The sequence below is a fragment of the Neopsephotus bourkii genome, unplaced genomic scaffold (genome assembly GCF_033783945.1).
Source record: "Neopsephotus bourkii isolate Nb327-2 ecotype Australia unplaced genomic scaffold, CSIRO-AGI_Nbou_v1 NB_792, whole genome shotgun sequence".
Taxonomy (NCBI): Eukaryota; Metazoa; Chordata; class Aves; order Psittaciformes; family Psittacidae; genus Neopsephotus; species Neopsephotus bourkii.
Genome location: NW_026901288.1, coordinates 1 through 21,402, shown reverse-complemented (window position 1 = coordinate 21,402; position 21,402 = coordinate 1). Strand labels below are relative to the sequence as shown.

At 61.4% G+C, this 21,402-nt stretch overlaps 2 protein-coding genes across 2 annotated transcripts; one reads left to right on the top strand and one right to left on the bottom strand.

Moving 5' to 3' along the window:
- Nucleotides 1-2,265: 2,265 nt before the first annotated feature.
- On the bottom strand, nt 2,266-5,937 carry LOC133213222 (zinc finger protein 628-like). The gene is made up of 5 exons (XM_061355291.1): nt 3,850-5,937; nt 3,664-3,807; nt 3,262-3,549; nt 2,797-3,177; nt 2,266-2,742 (listed from the first exon to the last, which is right to left on the bottom strand). The coding sequence occupies exons 1-5, from the start codon at nt 5,935-5,937 to the stop codon at nt 2,266-2,268; spliced, it is 3,378 nt and encodes a 1,125-aa protein (XP_061211275.1).
- A 970-nt stretch (nt 5,938-6,907) lies between these two features.
- Nucleotides 6,908-21,259, top strand: LOC133213221 (deleted in malignant brain tumors 1 protein-like; the record flags this gene model as incomplete). Its single annotated transcript, XM_061355290.1, has 10 exons — nt 6,908-7,076; nt 8,903-9,232; nt 10,369-10,716; nt 11,837-12,166; nt 13,432-13,761; nt 14,649-14,794; nt 16,276-16,390; nt 19,389-19,721; nt 19,807-20,136; nt 20,930-21,259. Coding segments are annotated over exons 1-10 (2,761 nt in total), but the record flags the coding sequence as incomplete, so codon positions are not given.
- Between the last annotated feature and the right edge of the window lie 143 nt (nt 21,260-21,402).

Genomic DNA, 21,402 nt, shown 5'->3' with positions numbered 1-21,402 from the left:
GCCCCATGAAGTGCCCTATTCAGTGCCCCATGCAGAGCCCATGCACTGCTCCATGCACTGCCCCATTCAGCACCCATGCAGCGCCCATGCAGTGCCCTATTCGGTGCCCCATGTAGTGCCCATGCAGTGCCCTATTCAGGACCTATGCAGTGCCCTATTCAGTGCCCATGCAGCACCCATGCACTGCCCCTTGCAGTGCCCTATGCAGTGCCCATGCAGCGCCCATGCAGTGCCCCTTGCACTGCCCCAAAGCACCCATGCACTGTCCCATTCAGTGCCTATGCAGAGCCCATGCAGTGCCCCATGCACTGCCCCTTGCAGTGCCCCATGCAGTGCCCATGCAGCACCCATGCAGTGCCCCATTCACTGCCCTGCCCGGCCTCACCCAGCAGCAGCACCAGGACCATGGCGGCGCCTTAGGGACGGGGAGGGATGGGGCCGGGATGAGTCAGACCCAGCTGCGTCCATCCCATTGCCCCCCCCATCCCCATCCCGATCCCATTGCCCCCCCCATTCCCATCCCATTCCCATTGCCCCCCCCATCCCCATTCCCATCCCACTGCCCCCCCCATCCCCATTCCCATCCCATTGCCCCCCCCATCCCCATCCCATTGCCCCCCCATTCCCATCCCATCACCCCCCCATCCCCCCCCCCCCCATCCTGGGCTGGGTCAGTCCTGGAGCCAAGGAGGGGACCCAAGGGGCCACACGTGCGGCGGTCACGTGAGGCGCCACGCGCGTGCACGGGGCCCCCGAGCCACGTGACGGTGCCCAGGTCACGTGTGCATACGTGTACAGGCGTGTACACACACACAGACACACGTGGGCACACTGGGGGGATACTGGGGCTGTACTGGGGGGATGCTGGGCCTGTACTGGGGGCGGTACCAGAGCCATAATGGGGCTGTACTGGGGGATGCTGGGGCTGTACTGGGAGGGTACGGGAGCCATACTGGGGCTGTACTGGGGATGCTCTGTTCTGGGGGGTACCGGAGCCATACTGGGGCTGTACTGGGGGGATGCTGGGGCCGTACTGGGGGGCGGTTACAGGAGCCATACTGGGGCTGTACTGGGAGATACTGGGGCTGTACTGGGGGGATGCTGGGGCTGTACTGGGGGGGGTACCGGAGCCATACTGGGGCTGTACTGGGGGGATGCTGGGGCTGTACTGCGGGGGGTACGGGAGCCATACTGGGGCCGTACTGGGGGGCGGTACCAGAGCCATACTGGGTCTGTACTGGGGGGATGCTGGGGCTGTACTGGGGAGGGTACCAGAGCCATACTGCGGCTGTACACAGGGAGATGTTGGGGTTGCACTGGGGGATAATGGGGCTGTACTGGGGGATACTGGATCCATTCTGGGCGCTGTAATTGAGCCATAATGGGCCAGTGTCGTCGTCCGTCCCCCCACCATGGTCCCCCACGTGCCTCCCCTCACCCACCCCCCCAGCCAATGAACCCGTCCAGGCCCCGCCCCTAGCGACGATTCAGCCAATAGTGGGACCTTCCCATAGCAACAGGCCCCGCCCACCCAGAGGGCGGAGCATTGCAGGGGGCGGGGCTTTGTTTATTGACCTCACCCCCTTCAGGTCCCTCATCCCCATCCCCCTCCCCAGGCCAAGGACCCCCCCATAGGATAGGGCTGGGGGGGGTCCATGGGGGTCCATGGGGGGGGTCCATGGGGGGTCCATAGGGGTCCATGGGGGGGTCCACAGGGGTCCATGGGGGGGTTCATAGGGGTCCAGGGGGATCTGTCCTCATCGCCCCCATCACTGGGACCCTGGTGTGGGTTCCCAGCAGGGTCTATGGGGGGTTCCATGGGGGTATCCAAAGGGGTGTCCATGGGGATCCATAGAGGGGTCCATGGTGGGGTCTATGGGGGGGTCCATGGGGATCCATAGGGGGGTCCATGGAGGTCCATGGGGGTTCCATTGGGTCTCCACAGTGCCCCCATCAGGACTGCACCAGGGGCCATTGGGGTTCATAGGGATCCATAGCCAGGTCCATGGGGGTTCCATGGGGAGTCCATAGGGATCCATAGACGGGTCCATGGGGGTCCATGGGGATCCATAGCCAGGTCCATGGGGTTCCATGGGGGGTCCATAGGGATCCATAGCCGGGTCCATTGGGGTCCATGGGGTCTCAGTGGTGTCCCCATCAGGACTGCACCCGGGGCCATGGGGGTCCATGGGGATCTATAGCTGGGTCCATGGGGATCCATAGCTGGGTCCATGGGGGTTCCATGGGGTCTCCGCAGTGCCCCCATCAGGACTGCACCAGGGGCATGGGGGTCCATGGTGGTCCCAGTGGTGCCTCAATGGGCTTCAGTTGGGTGCTGGGCACCTCAATGGGCTTCAGTTGGGCGCTGGGCACCTCAATGGGCTTCAGTTGGGTGCTGGGCACCTCAATGGGCTTCAGTTGGACACTGGGCACCTCAATGGGCTTCAGTTGGGCGCTGGGCACCTCAAGGGTCTTGAGTTGGATGTTGGGCACCTCCATCACCTCCTGCTGGTGCTGGGGCTCTTGGAGGTGGCCACCGGGCACCTCGGTGCTCTGGAGGCCATTGGGCACCTCGGGGGCTTCCAGATGGCCACTGGGCACCTCTGTGCTCTGGAGCTGGACGTTGGCCACCTCCATGGCCTGGAGCTGGATGGTGGCCACCTTGGGGGCCTGTGGAAGAGCCTGGAGCTGCCCATTGGCTACCTCGGATGCTTGGAGCTGGATGGTGGCCACCTTGGGGGCCTGTGGAACAGCCTGGAGCTGGACACTGGTGACATCCAATGGTGGTGGCAAGACCTGGAGCTGCCCATTGGCCACCTCAGATGCTTGGAGCTGGATGGTGGCCACGCTGGGGGCCTGTGGAAGAGTTTGGAGCTGCCCATTGGCTACCTCAGATGCTTGGAGCTGGATGGTGGCCACCTTGGGGGCCTGTGGTAGGGCTTGGAGCTGCCCATTGGCCACGTCGGATGCTTGGAGCTGGATGGCGGCCACCTTGGGGGCCTGTGGAAGAGCTTGGAGCTGGACACTGGTGACATCCAATGGTGGTGGCAAGACCTGGAGCTGCCCATTGGCTACCTCAGCTCCTTGGAGCTGGATGGTGGCCACCTTGGGGGCCTGTGGAACAGCCTGGAGCTGCCCATTGGCCACCTCAGATGTTTGGAGCTGGATGGTGGCCACCTTGGAAGGCTGTGGAACAGCTTGGAGCTGGATGGTGGCCACCTTGGGGGCCTGTGGAAGAGCTTGGAGCTGCCCATTGGCCACTTCAGATGCTTGGAGCTGGATGGTGGCCACCTTGGGGGCCTGTGCAAGAGCCTGGAGCTGCCCATTGGCTACCTCGGATGCTTGGAGCTGGATGGTGGCCACCTTGGGGGCCTGTTGAAGAGCCTGGAGCTGGACACTGGTGACATCCAATGGCGGTGGCAAGACCTGGAGCTGGACGTTGGCCACCTCTGTGCCTTGGAGCTGGACGTTGGTGACATCCAATGGCTGTGGTAGGGCTTGGAGCTGCCCATTGGCTACCTCAGATGCTTGGAGCTGGATGGTGGCCACCTTGGGGGCCTGTGGAACAGCCTGGAGCTGGATGGTGGCTACCTTGGGGGCCTGTGGAACAGCCTGGAGCTGCCCATTGGATACCTCAGATGCTTGGAGCTGGATGGTGGCCACCTTGGGGGCCTGTGGAAGAGCCTGGAGCTGCCCATTGGCCACCTCAGATGCTTGGAGCTGGATGTTGGTGACATCCAATGGCTGTGGTAGGGCTTGGAGGTGCCCATTGGCCACCTCAGATGCTTGGAGCTGGATGGTGGCCACCTTTGGGGCCTGTGGAACACCCTGGAGCTGCCCATTGGCTACCTCAGATGCTTGGAGCTGGATGGTGGTGACATCCAATGGCTGTGGTAGGGCTTGGAGCTGGATGGTGGCCACCTTGGGGGCCTGTGGAACAGCCTGGAGCTGGACGTTGGCCACCTCAGATGCTTGGAGCTGGATGGTGGCCACCTCAGATGCTTGGAGCTGCCCATTGGCCACCTCGGATGCTTGGAGCTGCCCATTGGTGCCCTCAGGGGGATGCACCCCACACGCCGTCAGCCCCCCCCCGATACCACCCCTTATCACAACAACGCTGGTCCCCAATGGAGCCCCGGTCACCGCCTGGACCTGCCCCACACCGGGCACCACCAGGATGCTCTGCCCGGCAACAGGGACCCCCTCGGGGGGCTCCGCCGTGGGGCTGGGCAGCACCAGGAGCTTCTGTGGGGCCGCCGTGGGGCCGGGTGCAACCTGGAGCCCTTGGGGGGGGTGCAGGAGGAGGAGGAAGGTCTGAGGGGGGGTGCGGGGCACTGGGGCAGTACCATGGGTACGGAGGTGCCGCTGCAGGTAGGAGGCCACGGTGAAGGCCTTGGCGCAGAGCGGGCATCGGTGGGGCCGGGCGTTGGTGTGGGTCCGGCGATGGAGGCGGAGGTTGGAGGAGTGGGTGAAGGTCTTGGGGCACTGGGGGCAGGCATAGGGGCGCTCGCCCGTGTGCACCCGTTGGTGCTGCCGCAGGTTGGAGGGCTGGGCGAAGGCCTTGCCGCACACCCCACAAGTGTGGGGCCGCTCGCCCGTGTGGAGCTGGCGGTGGCGCCGGAGGCTGGAGGAGTTCTTGAAGGCCTTGGGGCACTCGGCGCAGCGGTAGGGCCGCTCGCCCGTGTGCTGCCGCTGGTGGTACTGGTAATGGGAGGCCCACTTGAAGGTGAGCCCGCATTGGGCGCACTCGAAGGCCCGCAGCCCAGTATGGACCCGTTGGTGGGTCTGGAGCAAGGAGGAGCGCTTGAAGGCCTTAGGGCACTGTGGGCACGGGTAGGGCCGCTCACCAGTGTGGTCCCGTAGGTGATACCGCAGCCCCGAGGAGCCCTTGAAGGCTTTGCCGCACTCAGGGCACTGGTACGGGCGCTCCGGTAACGGAGGGGAGGTGGGCGCCGGTGCCGGCACCGCCATAGGGGGGTGCCCCAAGAGCCCCGTTGTGAACTGGGGGAAGGTTTTAGGGCACTTGAACGGGCGCTGGGCAGCGGGGCCGTGGCGGTGCCGCGCCAGCGCCGCGCTGCTCTTGAAGCTCTTGGCGCAGGTCCGGCAGCGGAGAGCGGGCACCGCGCTCGGTGTCGGCGCCCCATGGGTTCCTTGGTGGCCAAGGAGCTCCTCGTGGGTGCTGAGGCTCAGCGGGCACAAAGAGCACCGCCATGGGGGCTCCGGTGCGGTGGGAATGGGGGGCGGCGGTGGGGCCGGAGCGTGGGGCTGGAGCGCAGCGGGGGGCTTCAGGGGGCACTGGTGGGGCCGGGCGTTGGTGTGGGTGCGGCGGTGCAGGAGGAGGTTGGAGGAGTGGGTGAAGGTCTTGGGGCACTGGGGGCAGGCATAGGGGCGCTCGCCCGTGTGCACCCGTTGGTGCTGCCGCAGGTTGGAGGGCTGGGCGAAGGCCTTGCCGCACACCCCACAAGTGTGGGGCCGCTCGCCCGTGTGGAGCTGGCGGTGGCGCCGGAGGCTGGAGGAGTTCTTGAAGGCCTTGGGGCACTCGGCGCAGCGGTAGGGCCGCTCGCCCGTGTGCTGCCGCTGGTGGTACTGGTAATGGGAGGCCCACTTGAAGGTGAGCCCGCATTGGGCGCACTCGAAGGCCCGCAGCCCAGTATGGACCCGTTGGTGGGTCTGGAGCAAGGAGGAGCGCTTGAAGGCCTTAGGGCACTGCGGGCACGGGTAGGGCCGCTCGCCGGTGTGCCCGCGCTGGTGGTAGAGGAGGGCCGAGGAGCCCTTGAAGGCTTTGGGGCACTCGGGGCACTTGTAGGGCCGCTCGCCCGTGTGGCTGCGCTGGTGATGGGCCAGGCGCGAGGACCAGCGGAAGCACTTCCCGCATTCCCGGCATGCGAACGGGGGCTGCGGTGGGGCCGCGGAACCGCACCGGGACCCGGCGGCCATCGGGGACAAGGGAACACGTGGAGATGCCGCGGGAATAGAGGGGAAGGGGGCGTGGTCTATGGGGAGGGGGCGTGGCCTCCGCGGGAGGGGGCGTGGCCTCTCCTAAAGGGGCGCTCTCTCCGCTAGAGGCGACGTGGTTTCCTCTAGAGGGGGCGTGGCCGCCTTGGAAGGGCCTGGTTTCCTCTAAAGGGGGCGTGGCTCGGCCGTAAGGACGCAGTTAACCCGCAGAGGCCACGCCCCCTTTTTGGCACCACCCCCCGCGCAAACCCCGCCCCTCCCGCCCGTCGGCCACACCCCCTTCGCTCCTCCAAGCCCCGCCCTCTTCCTCCCCTCAGGCCCTCCCGGCCCCGCAATCCCGTCCAGGCCCCGCCCCTACGTTCCCCAAAACCCCGCCCCTCGGGCCCTCCCCGTCCCCTCCGCCGCCTCCTCCCGTTCCCCGGTTCCCGTTCACCCCCCCCCGAACCCGGGGCTCCCGTTCCCGTTACCGCTCGCTCCCCGTTCCCGTTACCGGTCGCTTCCGGCTCCGACGCCGCCGCCGCGCAACGCCTGGGCCGCGCCGAGCGCGAAGCCCCGCCCCTCCCGGCGTCACGCGCGCGCACGCACGCACGCAGGGCCGTGCCTACGCCTCGCAGGGCATGCTGGGAAATGTTGTGCGCGCCGCCGCCATCTTGGGGGGGTGCCTTGGCAGCGGGACCCCAAAAATGGGCCTAGATCACCCCAAAACGGGCTCGGATCACCCAAAACGGGCTCGGAGCCTCCCAAAACGGGCTCAGAACCCCCAAAACGGGCTCGGATCCCCCCAAAACCGGTTCCGAATCCCCCCAAACCGGCTCGGGTACCCGCAAAACGGGTCCAGATGCCCCCAAAACGGTTCCGGATCCCCCCAAAATAGGTCCAGATCCCCCCAAAATGTGTCCGTAACCCATCAAAATGGGCTCAGATCCCCCAAAACGGGCTCGGATCCCCTAAAATGGTCTTGGATCCCCCCAAACGGGCTCGGAACCCTCCAAAAAGGGCTCAAATCCCCCCAAAATGGGTCCGGATCCCCCCAAAACAGACTCAGATCCCCCAAAACGGGCACGGATCCCCCAAAACGGTTCCGGATCCCCCAAAAATAGGTCCAGATACTCCCAAAATGGGTCCGTAACCCATCAAAATGGGCTCAGATCCCCCAAAACGGGCTTGGATCACCCCAAAAACGGGCTCAGATCCCACAAAACAGGCTCAGATCCCCCAAAACGGGTCCAGACCACCCCAAAACAGGCTCGGATCCCCCAAAACGGCTCTGGATCACCCCAAAAAGGGCTCAGATCCCCGCAAAAAGGGTCCGATCCCCCCAAAACCCATCCAAATCTCTGCAAAATGGGTCCAGATCCCCCCAAAATGGGTCCATAACCCATCAAAAGGGGCTCAGATCCCCCAAAACGGGCTCGGAACCCCCCAAAATGGGCTCAGATCTCCCCAAAACGGGTCCAGATTCTCCCCCCCCCCCCCCTTTATCCCATATCCCAAAGCCCGATCCCGTTGGATCCCGACTCCAGGCCCTTTGGGATGAATCCATGCATTAGGAAGGGCTTGGGATGGGTTCAAGGGGCTTTGAATGGGAATGGGAAGAGCGGGATGGGACCTTGGGACATCGGAATGGGTCGGGGTGGGAATCGCATGGGCTTTAAGGGCCCTCTCTTCCCAAAGGCTGGAATTCCATGGAGCACTGCAGGGAAATGGGGCTGGAATGGGATGGGAAGGGGGGGGGGGGCACTGGATCCATAGGGAAGAGGAGGGCTCAGTGCCGGAGGAGGGGACAATCCCGCTCTCCCCACCCCCATCACCCCGATGCCATGGGAATGTCGGGGTCCTGGCTCCTACCCTTGGGAATGCTCCTCCTGTTCCTCCTATGGGGTGAGTGGGGCTTCCAGAGGCGTCCCAATGGGATCCCTTTGGGAAGGAGGAGGAAGGGGGAGGCCATGGGAAAGCCTCGGTGCCGTTCCCAATGGGAACATCGGGATCGGGATCAGCTTTGTTTGAGTTGGGGCCGCGGCGAAGGGGGCAAAGTCCTCGGGTTCCCGGTGCGAATGGGAGCGCTCCATGGATGGGGAATGGGGAATGGGAATGGGAATGGGGGCATTGCATGGATGGGGAATGGGAACAGGGGAATGGGAGCATTGCATGGATCGGGAATGGGAACAGGGGAATGGGAATGGGAGCATTGCATGGATTGGGAATGGGAACAGGGGAATGGGAATGGGAGCATTGCATGGATGGGGAATGGGGAATGGGAATGGGAACAGGAGCATTCCATAGATTGGGAATAGAGAAATGGAAATGGGAGCATTGCATGGATCAGGAATGGGAATAGGGAAATGGAAATGTGAGCATTCCATAGACTGGGAATGGGAATAAGGAGATGGAAACTGGAGCATTGCATGGATTGGGACTGGGAAAATGCAATCAGGATTGCATGGATGGGGAATGGGAATGGGAATGGGAGCATTCCATAGATTGGGAATGGGAAAATGCAATCAGGAGCATTCCATAGATTGGGAATGGGAATAGGGAAATGGAAATGGGAGCATTGCATGGATTGGGAACAGGGAAATGGGAACAGGAGCATTCCATAGATTGGGAATGGGAAAATGCAATCAGGAGCATTCCATAGATTGGGAATGGGAATGGGGAAATGGGAACAGGAGCATTTCATGGATTGGGAATAGAGAAATGGAAATGGGAGCATTCCATAGATTGGGAATGGGAATAAGGAGATGGAAACTGGAGCATGGCATGGATCGGGACTGGGAAGGGAAAAGGCATCCCAAGGCCCCTTTCCCTTTGGGAACAGGGATGCAGAGGGCTCCTCTCCTGGACTTGGGTTCCCTTTGCCTTAGAGCCAAGGGCAGGGCCCATCCATGGCTCCCACCCCCCCCATTCCCCCTTCCCGTGTCCCACCCGGATCCCTTCCCTCTCCCAGCTCCAGCTGCTTCCCAATGGGCACCGGTGCGCTTGGCCCAGGGTCCCCACGCCTGCGCCGGCCGGGTCGAGCTCTTCCATGAGCACCAATGGGGGACGGTTTGCGACCAGCACTGGGACCTATGGGACGCGGCCGTGGTGTGCCGGGAGCTGGGCTGCGGCCCCGCACGCTCGGCCCCTGGGGCCGGGAGCTTCGGGATGGGAACGGGACCCATCTGGATGGATGGGGTCAACTGCACCGGGATGGAGGTGGCGCTGTCCTCGTGCGGGAGCAAAGGATGGGGGAAGAGCGACTGCGACCATGGCAACGATGCTGGTGTGGTGTGCGCAGGTAAGGGAAGGGGGGGATGCTCCTGTCCTTGTCCTGGTCCAGTGGGATTGGGATTGGCAGTGGGAGGGATGCTGGGAGCATGTGGCATCGTCGCGTCCTGGTACCCTGCATCATTGCATCCTGGTACCCTGCATCATCGCATCCTGGTACCCTGCATCACATCCTGGTACCCTGCATCATTGCGTCCTGGTACCCTGCATCATTGTGTCCTGGTACCCTGCATCATTGCATCCTGGTACCCTGCATCATTGCATCCTGGTGCCCTGCATCATTGCATCCTGGTACCCTGCATCATTGCATCCCGGTACCCTGCATCATTGCATCCTGGTACCCTGCATCATTGCATCCTGGTACCCTGCATCATCGCATCCTGGTACCCTAAATCATCACATCCTGGTACCCTGCATCATTGCATCCTGGTACCCTGCATCATTGTATCCTGGTACCCTGCATCATCGCATCCTGGTACCCTGCATCATCGCATCCTGGTACCCTGCATCATTGCATCCCGGTCCCCTGCATCATCACATCCTGGTACCCTGCATCATCGCATCCTGGTACCCTGCATCATTGCATCCCAGTACCCTAAATCATCACATCCTGGTACCCTGCATCATTGTATCCTGGTACCCTGCATCATTGCATCCTGGTACCCTGCATCATCACATCCTGGTACCCTGCATCATTGCATCCTGGTACCCTGCATCATTGCATCCCAGTACCCTAAATCATCACATCCTGGTACCCTGCATCATCACATCCTGGTACCCTGCATCATTGCATCCCGGTACCCTCCATCACTTCATCCCAGTCCCCTCCATCACTTCATCCCAGTCCCCTCCATCACCCCATCCCAGTCCCCTCCATCACTTCATCCCAGTCCCCTCCCTCACTTCATCCCAGTCCCCTCCATCACCCCATCCCAGTCCCCTCCATCACCCCATCCCAGTCCCCTCCATCACCCCATCCAGGTCCCCTCCATCACCCCATCCTTCCTCCTGCATCCCCACATCCCACTCCCAAGGTATCCACCCATTGCTGACCGCTGGCTGCAGCCAACCACCGCAGCGGGAAGCAGGATGCTCCTGCACAACCGAGGGCTGCTCATGGCGCTCCTCTTGTGTCCTCCCCTATAGACACCCCCATGCACCCCATTGCCACCCGCACCGGCCCCACAGAGCTCCGCCTGGTCAATGGCTCTGACCGCTGCTCCGGACGGCTGGAAGTGAGGCACCATTCCCAATGGGGAACCGTGTGTGACCGCGCCTGGGGCACCCCCGAGGCCACCGTGGTGTGCCGGGAGCTGGGCTGTGGGGCCCTGGCATCACCCTATGGAGCAGCTCACTTCGGCCAAGGCTCCGGTCCCATCTGGCTCGACCACGTCCAATGCAATGGGAGCGAAGCCGCCCTGGCCCAGTGCTTGGCCCGACCCTGGGGTACCAATGACTGCGACCATGGACACGATGCTGGGGTTGTCTGTGCAGGTGAACGTCCCCCTCATGGACCTGGGTTGGTCCATGGAGGATGCTCTGCTCCGGGGTGGTCACCTCCGTGCCCATCGCTTTGCTCTTGAGCTCATGGATCCAGGATAGAGGCTCTCAGCAGGGATTGGAGGGATGGGTTGCATGGGCAAGGGGTGATGGAGCACTTAAAGAGGGGAGATGGAGGATGGATGCGATGGAGTCGTTCCCTAGGAGGGTGCTGGGACACTGGGATGGGTTGGAGGGAGAAGGTGGGAGCAATGCCCCATCCCTGGCAGTGCTCAAGGCCAGGTTGGACACAGGGGCTTGGAGCAAGGTGCTCCAGTGGAAGGGGTCCCCATGGCAGGGGTGGGAACTGGATGGGCTTGAGGGCACCTTCCAACCTAACCCAACCCATCCCATCCCTTCCAACCCAACCGATCCCATCCCTTCCAACCCAACCCAACTCATCCCATCCCTGCCAACCCAACCGATCCCATCCCTTCCAACCCAACCAATCCCATCCCTTCCAACCCAACCAATCCCATCCCTTCCAACCCAACCAATCCCATCCCTTCCAACCCAACCCAACTCATCCCATCCCTTCCAACCCAACCCAACCCATCCCTTCCAACCCAACCGATCCCATCCCATCCCTTCCAACCCAACCCAACCCATCCCATCCCTTCCAACCCAACCGATCCCATCCCATCCCTTTCAACCCAACCCATCCCTTCCAACCCAACCAATCCCATCCCTTCCAACCCAACCAATCCCATCCCTTCCAACCCAACCAATCCCATCCCTTCCAACCCAACCAATCCCATCCCTTCCAACCCAACCCAACCCATCCCATCCCATCCAACCCAACCGATCCCATCCCATCCCTTCCAACCCAACCAATCCCATCTCTTCCAACCCAACCAATCCCTTCCAACCCAACCCAACCCATCCCATGAATCTATGATCTTGAAGGCCCCTTCAAACCCAACCCATCCCTTACAACCCATCCCATCCCTTCCAACCCAACCCAACCCAACCCTTCCAACCCACCCCACCCCATCACTCTATGACCTCGAAGCCCCCTTCCAACCCAATGTCCCCCATGAGTACCCCGATGCTTCTCCCCTTTCCCCTTCCCCAGAGGCGGGCTCCTCCCCGCAGCAGCCCCTGCGCTTGGCCAACGGCTCCAACCCCTGCGTGGGCCGAGTCGAGGTCCTCCACGACCACAAGTGGGGCACGGTCTGCGACGACGCCTGGGACCTGCTGGACGCCGCCGTGGTCTGCAGGCAGCTGGGCTGCGGGGAGGCCGTGGCCGCCCCCACCTCGGCTCGCTTCGGCCCCGGCGCTGACCCCATCTGGCTCGATGACGTCCACTGCGCCGGCACCGAGGCGGCGCTGAGCCAGTGCCAGCTCCCTGCATGGGGAGAGCACAACTGCGCCCATAGCGAGGACGCCGGAGTCGTCTGCTCAGGTAGCGCCCAGATGGAGCTGTGCTATGGGGCAGGGTCTGTTTGCTCTGCCCTGGCAGCAATGGGGCCTGCACGCCACCAATGGGCTATGGGGTGAGCGGGGGTCACCCAGCGCCCAGCTCGTGGAGGGCTGTGGGCAGAGGAGATGGGGCTGCCCCAGGGCTGGCAGGGGGCAAGGTCAGCTTGGATGGGGCTTGGAGCAAGATGATTGAGTGGAAGGGGTCCCCATGGCTGTTCCATGGGTCTATGGGCTTGAAGGTGCTTCCAACCCAACCCATTCCATGGGTCTATGGGCTTGAAGGTGCTTCCATCCCAACCCATTCCATGGGTCTATGAGCTCAAAGGTGCTTCCAACCCAACCCATTCCATGGGTCTATGGGCTTGAAGGCCCCTTCCAACCCAACCCATCCCTTCCAACCCAACCCAACCCAACCCATCCCTTCCAACCCAACCCAATCCCTTCCAACCCAACCCAACCCATCCCTTCCAACCCAACCAATCCCTTCCAACCCAACCCAACCAATCCCTTCCAACCCAACCCATTCTATGAGTCTATGAGCTTGAAGGCCCCTTCCAACCCAACCCATCCCTTCCAACCCAACCCAACCCAACCCTTCCAACCCAACCCAACCCATCCCTTCCAACCCAACCCAACCCATCCCTTCCAACCCAACCCAACCCAATCCCTTCCAACCCAACCCAACCCATCCTTTCCAACCCAACCCAACCAATCCCTTCCAACCCAACCCAACCCTTCCAACCCAACCCATCCCTTCCAACCCAACCCAACCCTTCCAACCCAACCCATCCCTTCCAACCCAACCCAACCCAATCCCTTCCAACCCAACCCAACCCAACCAATCCCTTCCAACCCAACCCAACCCAACCCATCCCTTCCAACCCAACCCAACCCAACCCAATCCCTTCCAACCCAACCAATTCCCTGACTCTATGAGCTTGAAGGCCCCTTCCAACCCAACCCATCCCAATCCCTTCCAACCCAACCCAACCCAACCCTTCCAACCCAACCCAACCCAAATTCCTTTCCAACCCAACCCATCCCTTCCAACCCAACCCAACCCAACCCATCCCTTCCAACCCAACCCAACCCAACCCAACCCAACCCATCCCTTCCAACCCAACCCAACCCAACCCATCCCTTCCAACCCAACCAATCCCTTCCAACCCAACCCATCCCTTCCAACCCAACCCATCCCATCCCATTGAGTCCCTTCCACCCCATCTCCCCCCCGTGCTCCTCTTGCAGGCCCCAACCCCTTGCAGCTGCGGGTGCAGGAGGGCCCCGGGCCCTGCGGGGGGCGCCTGGAGGTGCTCTACAACGGGACCTGGCTCGGGGTGTGCGGCACCGGCTGGAGCCTGCTGGAGGCCGCCGTGGTCTGCAGGCAGCTGGGCTGCGGGGAGGCCCAGGCAGCACCCATGGGTGCCCCCCTGCACCAGGAGCACGGGGGGGCCCTGCTGGAGGGGCTCAGCTGCCGCGGCACCGAGGCGCTGCTCATTGAGTGCCTGCAGACGCACGCGGGGCCGGGCTCGTGCCCATTGGGCTTGGTGGCCACCGTGGTGTGCGCCGAGCCCGAAGGTGAGCGCTGGGGTCCTCCATTGACCCCACATCGGAGCCAAGGCTTTGGGGTGAGGAAGGCTCCAAGCCCCACCTCCGGTGTTGCCCTTTGGGGTGGGACCGTCAGGGTGAAGGCATCTCCATGGGCTTGGGGATGGGCGCATCCCATCTATGGATGCGGGAGGTGAACCCGATGATGGGAGCATCACAACAGCACCCAAGGGGGGCGATGCTGCAGGAGCCCATGGGCTATAACCATGGCGAGTGCAAGGTCCTACAGCCCATAAAGCAACCGTATCCTGGGTGCATCCAAAGGAGTGACCAGCAGGTCCATGGAGGTGATGCTGCCCCTTTATTCTGCTCTGGTGGGACCTCACCTGGAGCATTGGGTGCAGTTCTGGGGTCCTCAACGTAAAGAGGACATGGAGCTGATGGAACAAGTCCATGAGGATGCTCAGGGGATGGAGCAGGTCCTGTATGGAGATAGTTGGGGTGTTCAGCCTGGAGAAGAGAAGCTGATGGAGACCTCAGAGCATCCTTCCAGTGTCTGAATGGGGCCTATAGGGATGCTGGGGATGGGCTCTTCATTAGGGACTGCAGTGATGGGACAAGGGGTAATGGGTTCAAACTGGGACAGGGGAGGTTTAGATGGGATCTAAGGAGGGAATTCTTCCCTGTGAGGGTGCTGAGGCACTGGAATGGGTGCCCAGGGAGTTGTGGATGCTCCATCCCTGGTGGTGCTCAAGGCCAGGTTGGATGAAGCCTTGGGTGCCATGGGTTAGAGCGAGGTGTCCATGCCCATGGTAAGGGTTGGGACTGGGTGATCTCGGGGTCCTTTCCAACCCTATTCTATTCTATGGGCAGGAGGAGGGGTTGGAGCACCCCTTTGAGCCCCACTCTCCCTACAGGAGGGGTCGATCCCTGCCCGGTGCTGGCCGCGCTCCTCGGCACGGGGGCGCTGCTCTGTGGGACCCTCCTCATGCTCTGCCTATGGGCGCGCTGTGGGCACCGGGGTGGACGCATTGAAGGTGAGAGCAGGAGTGGGGGTCCTGGGGTACGGCTGGGGGGGGGTTTGCACCCTATGGGCATCATCCTGCTCCTTCCTGTTGCAGACAAAGCCCCCCTGAAGAGGATGGAGGGCAGCGGGACAGCATCCGAGGCGTAGGAAGGGAAGAGCCCATGGAGACCCCATGGAGACCCCATTGAGACCCCATCGAGACCCCATCGAGACCCCATTGAGACCCCATTGAGACCCCATCGAGACCCCATTGAGACCCCATGGAGACCCCATTGAGACCCCATTGAGACCCCATCGAGACCCCATTGAGACCCCATCGAGACCCCATGGAGACCCCATTGAGACCCCATCGAGACCCCATTGAGACCCCATCGAAACCCCATTGAGACCTCATTGAGACCCCATTGAGACCCCATGGAGACCCCATTGAGACCCCATGGAGACCCCATTGAGACCCCATGGAGACCCCATTGAGACCCCATGGAGACCCCATTGAGACCCCATCGAGACCCCATTGAGACCCCATTGAGACCCCATCGAGACCCCATTGAGACCCCATCGAGACCCCATCGAGACCCCATTGAGACCCCATCGAGACCCCATTGAGACCCCATTGAGACCCCATCGAGACCCCATCGAGACCCCATTGAGACCCCATTGAGACCCCATTGAGACCCCATGGAGACCCCATTGAGACCCCATCCCTATGGATCCAGCCCCTGCCGAGCCCCATTCCCGGCTGCTCTTGGCCTCTGGCCTGGGTGTTTGCAGACAGGGATCAATGGCCTCGGGTCAATGCAATCCCAAGGTTGCTCCAGCCCCTATGGGATGAGGTCGGATTCGTTCCCAGTTCTGCTTGGGAGAGCCCCTTTGTGCTGGTCCCCAGCCCCAGTTCCACCTCATTGACCCCCCTACAGCACCCATCCCCACCCCTATAGCACCCATCCCCACCCCTACAGCACCCATCTCCACCCTACAGCACCCATCTCCACCCTACAGCACCCTGGTGGCCCCCATAATAAAGCCTTCTCCAGCCCCCCCTAAGCTGTTCCCTTGCAGTGGGTGCTCCAAACCCCACCAGATGGAGCCGATGGCCTCCACCAGGACTGGGGGCAATGGTTTCAATGGGTGATGGTGGGATGAGCATGGGCATGGGGTGGACGGAGAAGGTCTGGACCCCCCCATCCCAAGGGCTTGGATGGGATCCCCATGGAGAAGGGGATGAGCTTGAAGGCCCCTTCCCAACCCAACCCCTTCCATTGCCCTATGGGCTCCCTGCCTAAGGGGGGTCCAAGGTCTTTGGGGCTGCCATGGGATCCGTGTGTCCCAAAGGCTTTGTTTGCTCCGTGCTTTCCTGGAACCCATTGCGCAAAGCAGGGCTCTATGGGGCACCCCCCACCCCACCCCCTGGCATCGCTCCATGGGGAAGTGAAAGCCCCAGCTGGGTCCAAGGCAGAGGAACGGGAGGGATCCCGCTCGGCCCTCCCATTGGCATCCACCCCATTGCCCACCTCCAGCCTGCGGCCATGGCCACGCCGGCACGGATCCATCCCCGGGGCCGGAGCGGGGCCGCACGCGGTCCTGGTGGGGCCAAGAGCATCGGGGTTCTGCTGCTGCTGGCGTGGCTATGGGGTGAGTGCTGCTCCCCTTCGCTTCTGACCTCTGGTTGGGCTCTATGGGGCGGGTGTGCTCTATGGGGCGCAGCAGAAGGGTCTGTGGGGCTGGGGAAGGAGGGGTGGGTTTGGAGGTGGCTTCCAAGGGGTTTAGGTGAGGGCAGGAGCGTTCCCTTTGCCCCATAAGCAGAGGTAGTAGGAAGGGAGGGAAAGCAAATGTGGGTCCTCCTGGACCTCCTCAATCCAAACCAATCCATGGTTCCGTGCTTCCATGGTCCCCGTGCTCCCAAAGAGGTCCCTACCCCATGGTCTGCTGAAGGATGGGGATCCATCCTGTGGGTGCCCCTTTGGAAGGGGTTAAGGGTGGGCCCCGATGTTGGATCTGGGGCACCCTCCTTGGAGCTGGTTCTCATTCCCAAAGGGGACGGGGAGGAGCGGTCCCCTTTGGATGGGGTTTGGAGGGAGCAGGATGGGATGGAGAGCACCTGAGTTGGGTCTCATTCACCAGTGGTGGGGCAATGCCATTGGGGTCCCTCAAGTCACCGCAGGGGTGGGGTCTTGCTTGTGGGGGGGGGCCTTGAAAGGGCACTTCTGAGCTCTTCAGAGGCCTTTCTCCATGGAGAAGACCTTGGGGACATGGGGTCAATGGGGACAATGGGGTCAATGGGACCCAATGGGATATGGAGAAGACCTTGAGGACATGGGGTCAATGGGAAAAATGGGGTCAATGGGACCCAATGGGATATGGAGAAGACCTTGGGGACATGAGGTCAGTGGGGAAAATGGGGTCAATGGGACCCAATGGGATATGGAGAAGACCTTGGGGACATGGGGTCAGTGGGGACAATGGGGTCAATGGGACCCAATGGGATATGGAGAAGACCTTGAGGACATGGGGTCAATGGGGACAATGGGGTCAATGGGACCCAATGGGATATGGAGAAGACCTTGAGGACATGGGGTCAATGGGGACAATGGGGTCAATAGGGGTGCAATGGGAGATGGGGTTAGTGGGACCCAATGGGATATGGAGAAGACCTTAGGGACATGGAGACAATGGGGTCAATAGGGGTGCAATGGGACATGGCGTCAATGGCACCCAATGGGACATGGAGAAGACCTTGAGGACATGAGGTCAATGGGGACAATGAGGTCAGTGGGACCCAATGGGATATGGAGAAGACCTTGGGGACAAGAGGGACATGGGGCAATGGGGTCAATAGGGATGTAATGGGACATGGGGTCAATGGGACCCAATGGGACATGGAGAAGACCTTCAGGACATGAGGTCAATGGGGACAATGGGGTCAATGGGACCCAATGGGATATGGAGAAGACCTCGGGGACATGAGGTCAATGGGGACATGGGGGCAATGTATGCATATATATATACACTGTGCTATAAAGCTCTGTCTTTGCTGCTGGATGCATGCACCAGCACATGAAGAACCTCAAGGAGCCACAGAAGAAGGCTCCTTAAGGGGAGCCCTTAGAGCCAGTGGGCACCCAAGACCCATGGGGTCCCTTTGGGCTGCGGGAGCACCCTGATTTGGGGATGGACGCCTCAGAATGAAGGGTTCTGCCTTAGGCCACCCCATGCTGAGCCCTGCCCTGCCTTGGGGCTGCTGACGAGGGCAGCGTCCCCATGGCGATGCCGCTATTGCAGCGTTGGCTTTTCTCTCTTCTCCTTCCTGGTCCACCCAGGAAGCTCAGTTCCCTTTGGGGCCTCTTCCCAAAGCTCACGGGGTTCTTGGAATCCAAGGGGTGATCCCGGAGCCCGTTGCTCTGATTGAGCCCTTCCGCACACATCCATGTCCAAGGAGGGATGGGATGGATCCACCTGGATCCAGGCACTGGAGGGATGGAGACGCTCACAGAGCTGGGATGGGGCAGCAAAGGCTCCTTAAGGGGAGGCCTTAGAGCAGCTCCAGTGCCTAAAGGGGTGCAGGAAAGCAGGAGAGGGGGCTTTGGACAAGGGATGGGATGAGGGAAGCAGATTCCAATTGGAAGAGGGGACATTGAGATGGGCTGTGAGGAAAGAGCTCTTCCTGTGAGGGTGCTGGGACACTGGGATGGGTTGGGGGAGAAGCTGGGGCTGCCCCATCCCTGGTAGTGCTCAAGGGCAGGTTGGACACAGGGGATTGGAGCATCCTGCTCCAGTGGAAGGGGTCCCTATGGCAGGGGGCTGGAACTGGGTGGGCTTGAAGGTCCCTTCCCACCCAAACCATTCCATGGGTCTGTGACCTTTTGGGCGCATGGGGTTTAGATGCAGAGGTGGGATTCAGCTGACTTCGGAGTTGACTTAGGTTGACTTCAATAGGCTTCAATTGACTTCACTTCTGAGTTGACTTCAGTTGGCTTCAATTGACTTCTGAGTTGTCTTCAGTTGTCTTCAATTGACTTCAGTTGAGTTCAATTGGCTTCAATTGACTTCAGGTGACTTCTGAGGTGACTTCAATTGGCTTTAATTGGTTTCAATTGACTTCAATTGACTTCAGTTGACTTCTGAGTTGACTTCAATTGGCTTCAATTGGTTTCAATTGACTTCAATTGACTTCAGTTGACTTCTGAGTTGGCTTCAGTTGACTTCAATTGGCTTCAAATGACTTCAATTGGCTTCAGTTGACTTCTGATTTGGCTTCAATTGGCTTCAATCGGTCTCAATTGACTTCAGTTGCCTTCTGAGTTGGCTTCAGTTGACTTCAATTGGTCTCAATTGACTTCAGTTGCCTTCTGAGTTGGCTTCAGTTGACTTCAATTGGTTTCAATTGACTTCAATTGACTTCAAGTTGACTTCTGAGTTGACTTCAATTGGTTTCAATTGACTTCAGTTGACTCCTGAGTTGACTCCAGTTGACTTCCACTGTCTTCAGTGGACATCTGAGATGCCCAGGGCAGGGCCGCGCTGTCCAACGCCACCTCTCACATCCCCTTTCAGCTGTCAGAAGCCACCCCAAACCCCCCCCATGCACCCCCTGTCTGTCACCTCCTGCTTCCTCCCCATCCCTCCCCTCCAGGCACATCCAATGGGACCCCAATGGGGTCCCTTCGCTTGGAAGGGGGTCCCAGCCGCTGCGCCGGGCGCGTGGAGGTGCTGCACAACGGCACGTGGGGCACGGTGTGCGACGACGGATGGGGCTTCCAGGAGGGCCAGGTCGTGTGCCGGGAGCTGGGCTGCGGCTCGGTGCTGTCGGTGGCGCCGGGAGCTCGCTACGGGCAAGGGAAAGGGCCCATCTGGTTGGACGACGTCAACTGCACCGGGGAGGAACCGGCACTGCGGGGGTGCCGAGCGAAGCCATGGGGGGAGCACAACTGCAACCACGTGGAGGACGCCAGCGTCGAGTGCTCAGGTACCTGCCTGCACCCCTGCATCCGTCCCATGGGGCGCGCATCCCTTCCCCAACCTTCTCCTCCCCATCCCCACCCCAAAACCAGATTCCACCGTGGCCACCTTGGGCACCCTCCAGTTGGTCAACGGCCTCGACCGCTGCGCCGGGAGGGTGGAGGTGCTGCACGAGCACATGTGGGGCACGGTGTGCGACGACGGATGGGATCTGCTGGACGCGGCCGTGGTGTGCCGGCAGCTCGGCTGCGGCACGGCGCTGGCCGCCACCCACGGGGCTCACTTTGGAAGGGGCCACGATCCCATCTGGTTGGATGAGGTCAACTGCACCGGTAGCGAGGCCGCGCTGGTGGATTGCCGGGCCAGCGCGTGGGGCAACACCAACTGCTTCCATGGGGAGGATGCCGGTGTGGTGTGTTCAGGTAATGGGGCTTTGCAGGCATGGGATCGTGGAATGGGATGGGTTGGGAGAGCGTGGATTCACTCTACATAGGAGGAAGCTCTTCCCTGGGAGGATGCTGAGGCCCTGGCACAGGGGGCTCAGGGATAGATGGGGCTGCCCCATCCCTGGTAGTGTTCGAGGCCCTTCCAACCCAACCCGTTCTATGGGTCTAGAGATGACCTCCAAAGGCCCCTTCCAACTCAACCCTACCCAATCCAACCCATCCCAACCCATTCTATGGGTCTAGAGATGACCTCCAAAGGCCCTTCCATCCCAACCCATTCTATGGGTCTAGAGATGACCTCCAAAGGCCCTTCCATCCCAACCCATTCTATGGCTCTATAGATGACCTCCAAAGGCCCCTTCCATCCCAACCCATTCTATGGGTCTAGAGATGACCTCCAAAGGCCCTTCCATCCCAACCCATTCTATGGGTCTAGAGATGACCACCAAAGCTCCCTTCCAACTCAACCCTACCCAACCCAATCTATTCTATGGTTCTATAGATGATCTCCAAAGGTCCCTTCCAACCCAACCCATTCTATGGGTCTAGAGATCACCTCCAAAGGCCCCTTCCAACCCTACCTATCCCATTCTATGGCTCTATAACGTGTCTTTGCCCTACACTGCCTATGCCAATAACGCCCCTTTACAAAGCCACCCCTCGAACCCCCCTTTCAAGAGGACCCCGAGCACCGCGGGCTCTCGGTCCCCATCCTGTTCTCCCCCCACCCATGGGTGATGCTGGGGCCCTTCCTTATCCTCCTTGCCAGGGTCGGCGCTGTCGGCGGCCACGGCGCCGCGCTTGGCCAGCGGCTCGACGCGGTGCGACGGCAGAGTGGAGGTGCCGCACCTCAGCTCCTGGGCATCCCTATGCGACCAGGAGTGGGGTCTGGCGGAGGCACGGGTGCTCTGCAGGCAGCTGGGCTGCGGGACGGCGCTGGTGGCCCCGGCCCAGTCCTGGTCCGGCCATGGAACTGGTCCGACGTGGCCCAACCGCGTGAGCTGCGTGGGCACCGAGAGCACCCTGTCCATGTGCAAGGTGCAGGCCCGGGGCAATGGCTCTTGTCCCCAGGGCAGGGAAGCCGTTGTGGTGTGTTCAGGTAAAGCCCCTCGGGGGTGGCCATCACCTTGGTCTCCTGCCTCCATGAGCCATGGGGGCTGCCATTGGAGGGTGCTTGGGTGCTGAGGGGTTGGGAGCATCCGCCTGGAGGGCTTGGTCCTGATGCCAGAGGGTGGGATGTCT

Bases quoted from the DNA above. Each gene is read 5' to 3' on its own strand.
- LOC133213222 (XM_061355291.1), bottom strand. From the start codon at position 5,937: ATGGCCGCCGGGTCCCGGTGCGGTTCCGCGGCCCCACCGCAGCCCCCG. The intron at 3,808-3,849 runs GTAGCCAATGGG...CAGGCCCCAAAG, and splicing joins TCCAGCTCCAAGCATCTGAG to GTGGCCACCATCCAGCTCCA. The intron at 3,178-3,261 runs GTGGCCAATGGG...CAGCCTTCCAAG, and splicing joins TCCAGCTCCAAGCATCTGAA to GTGGCCACCATCCAGCTCCA.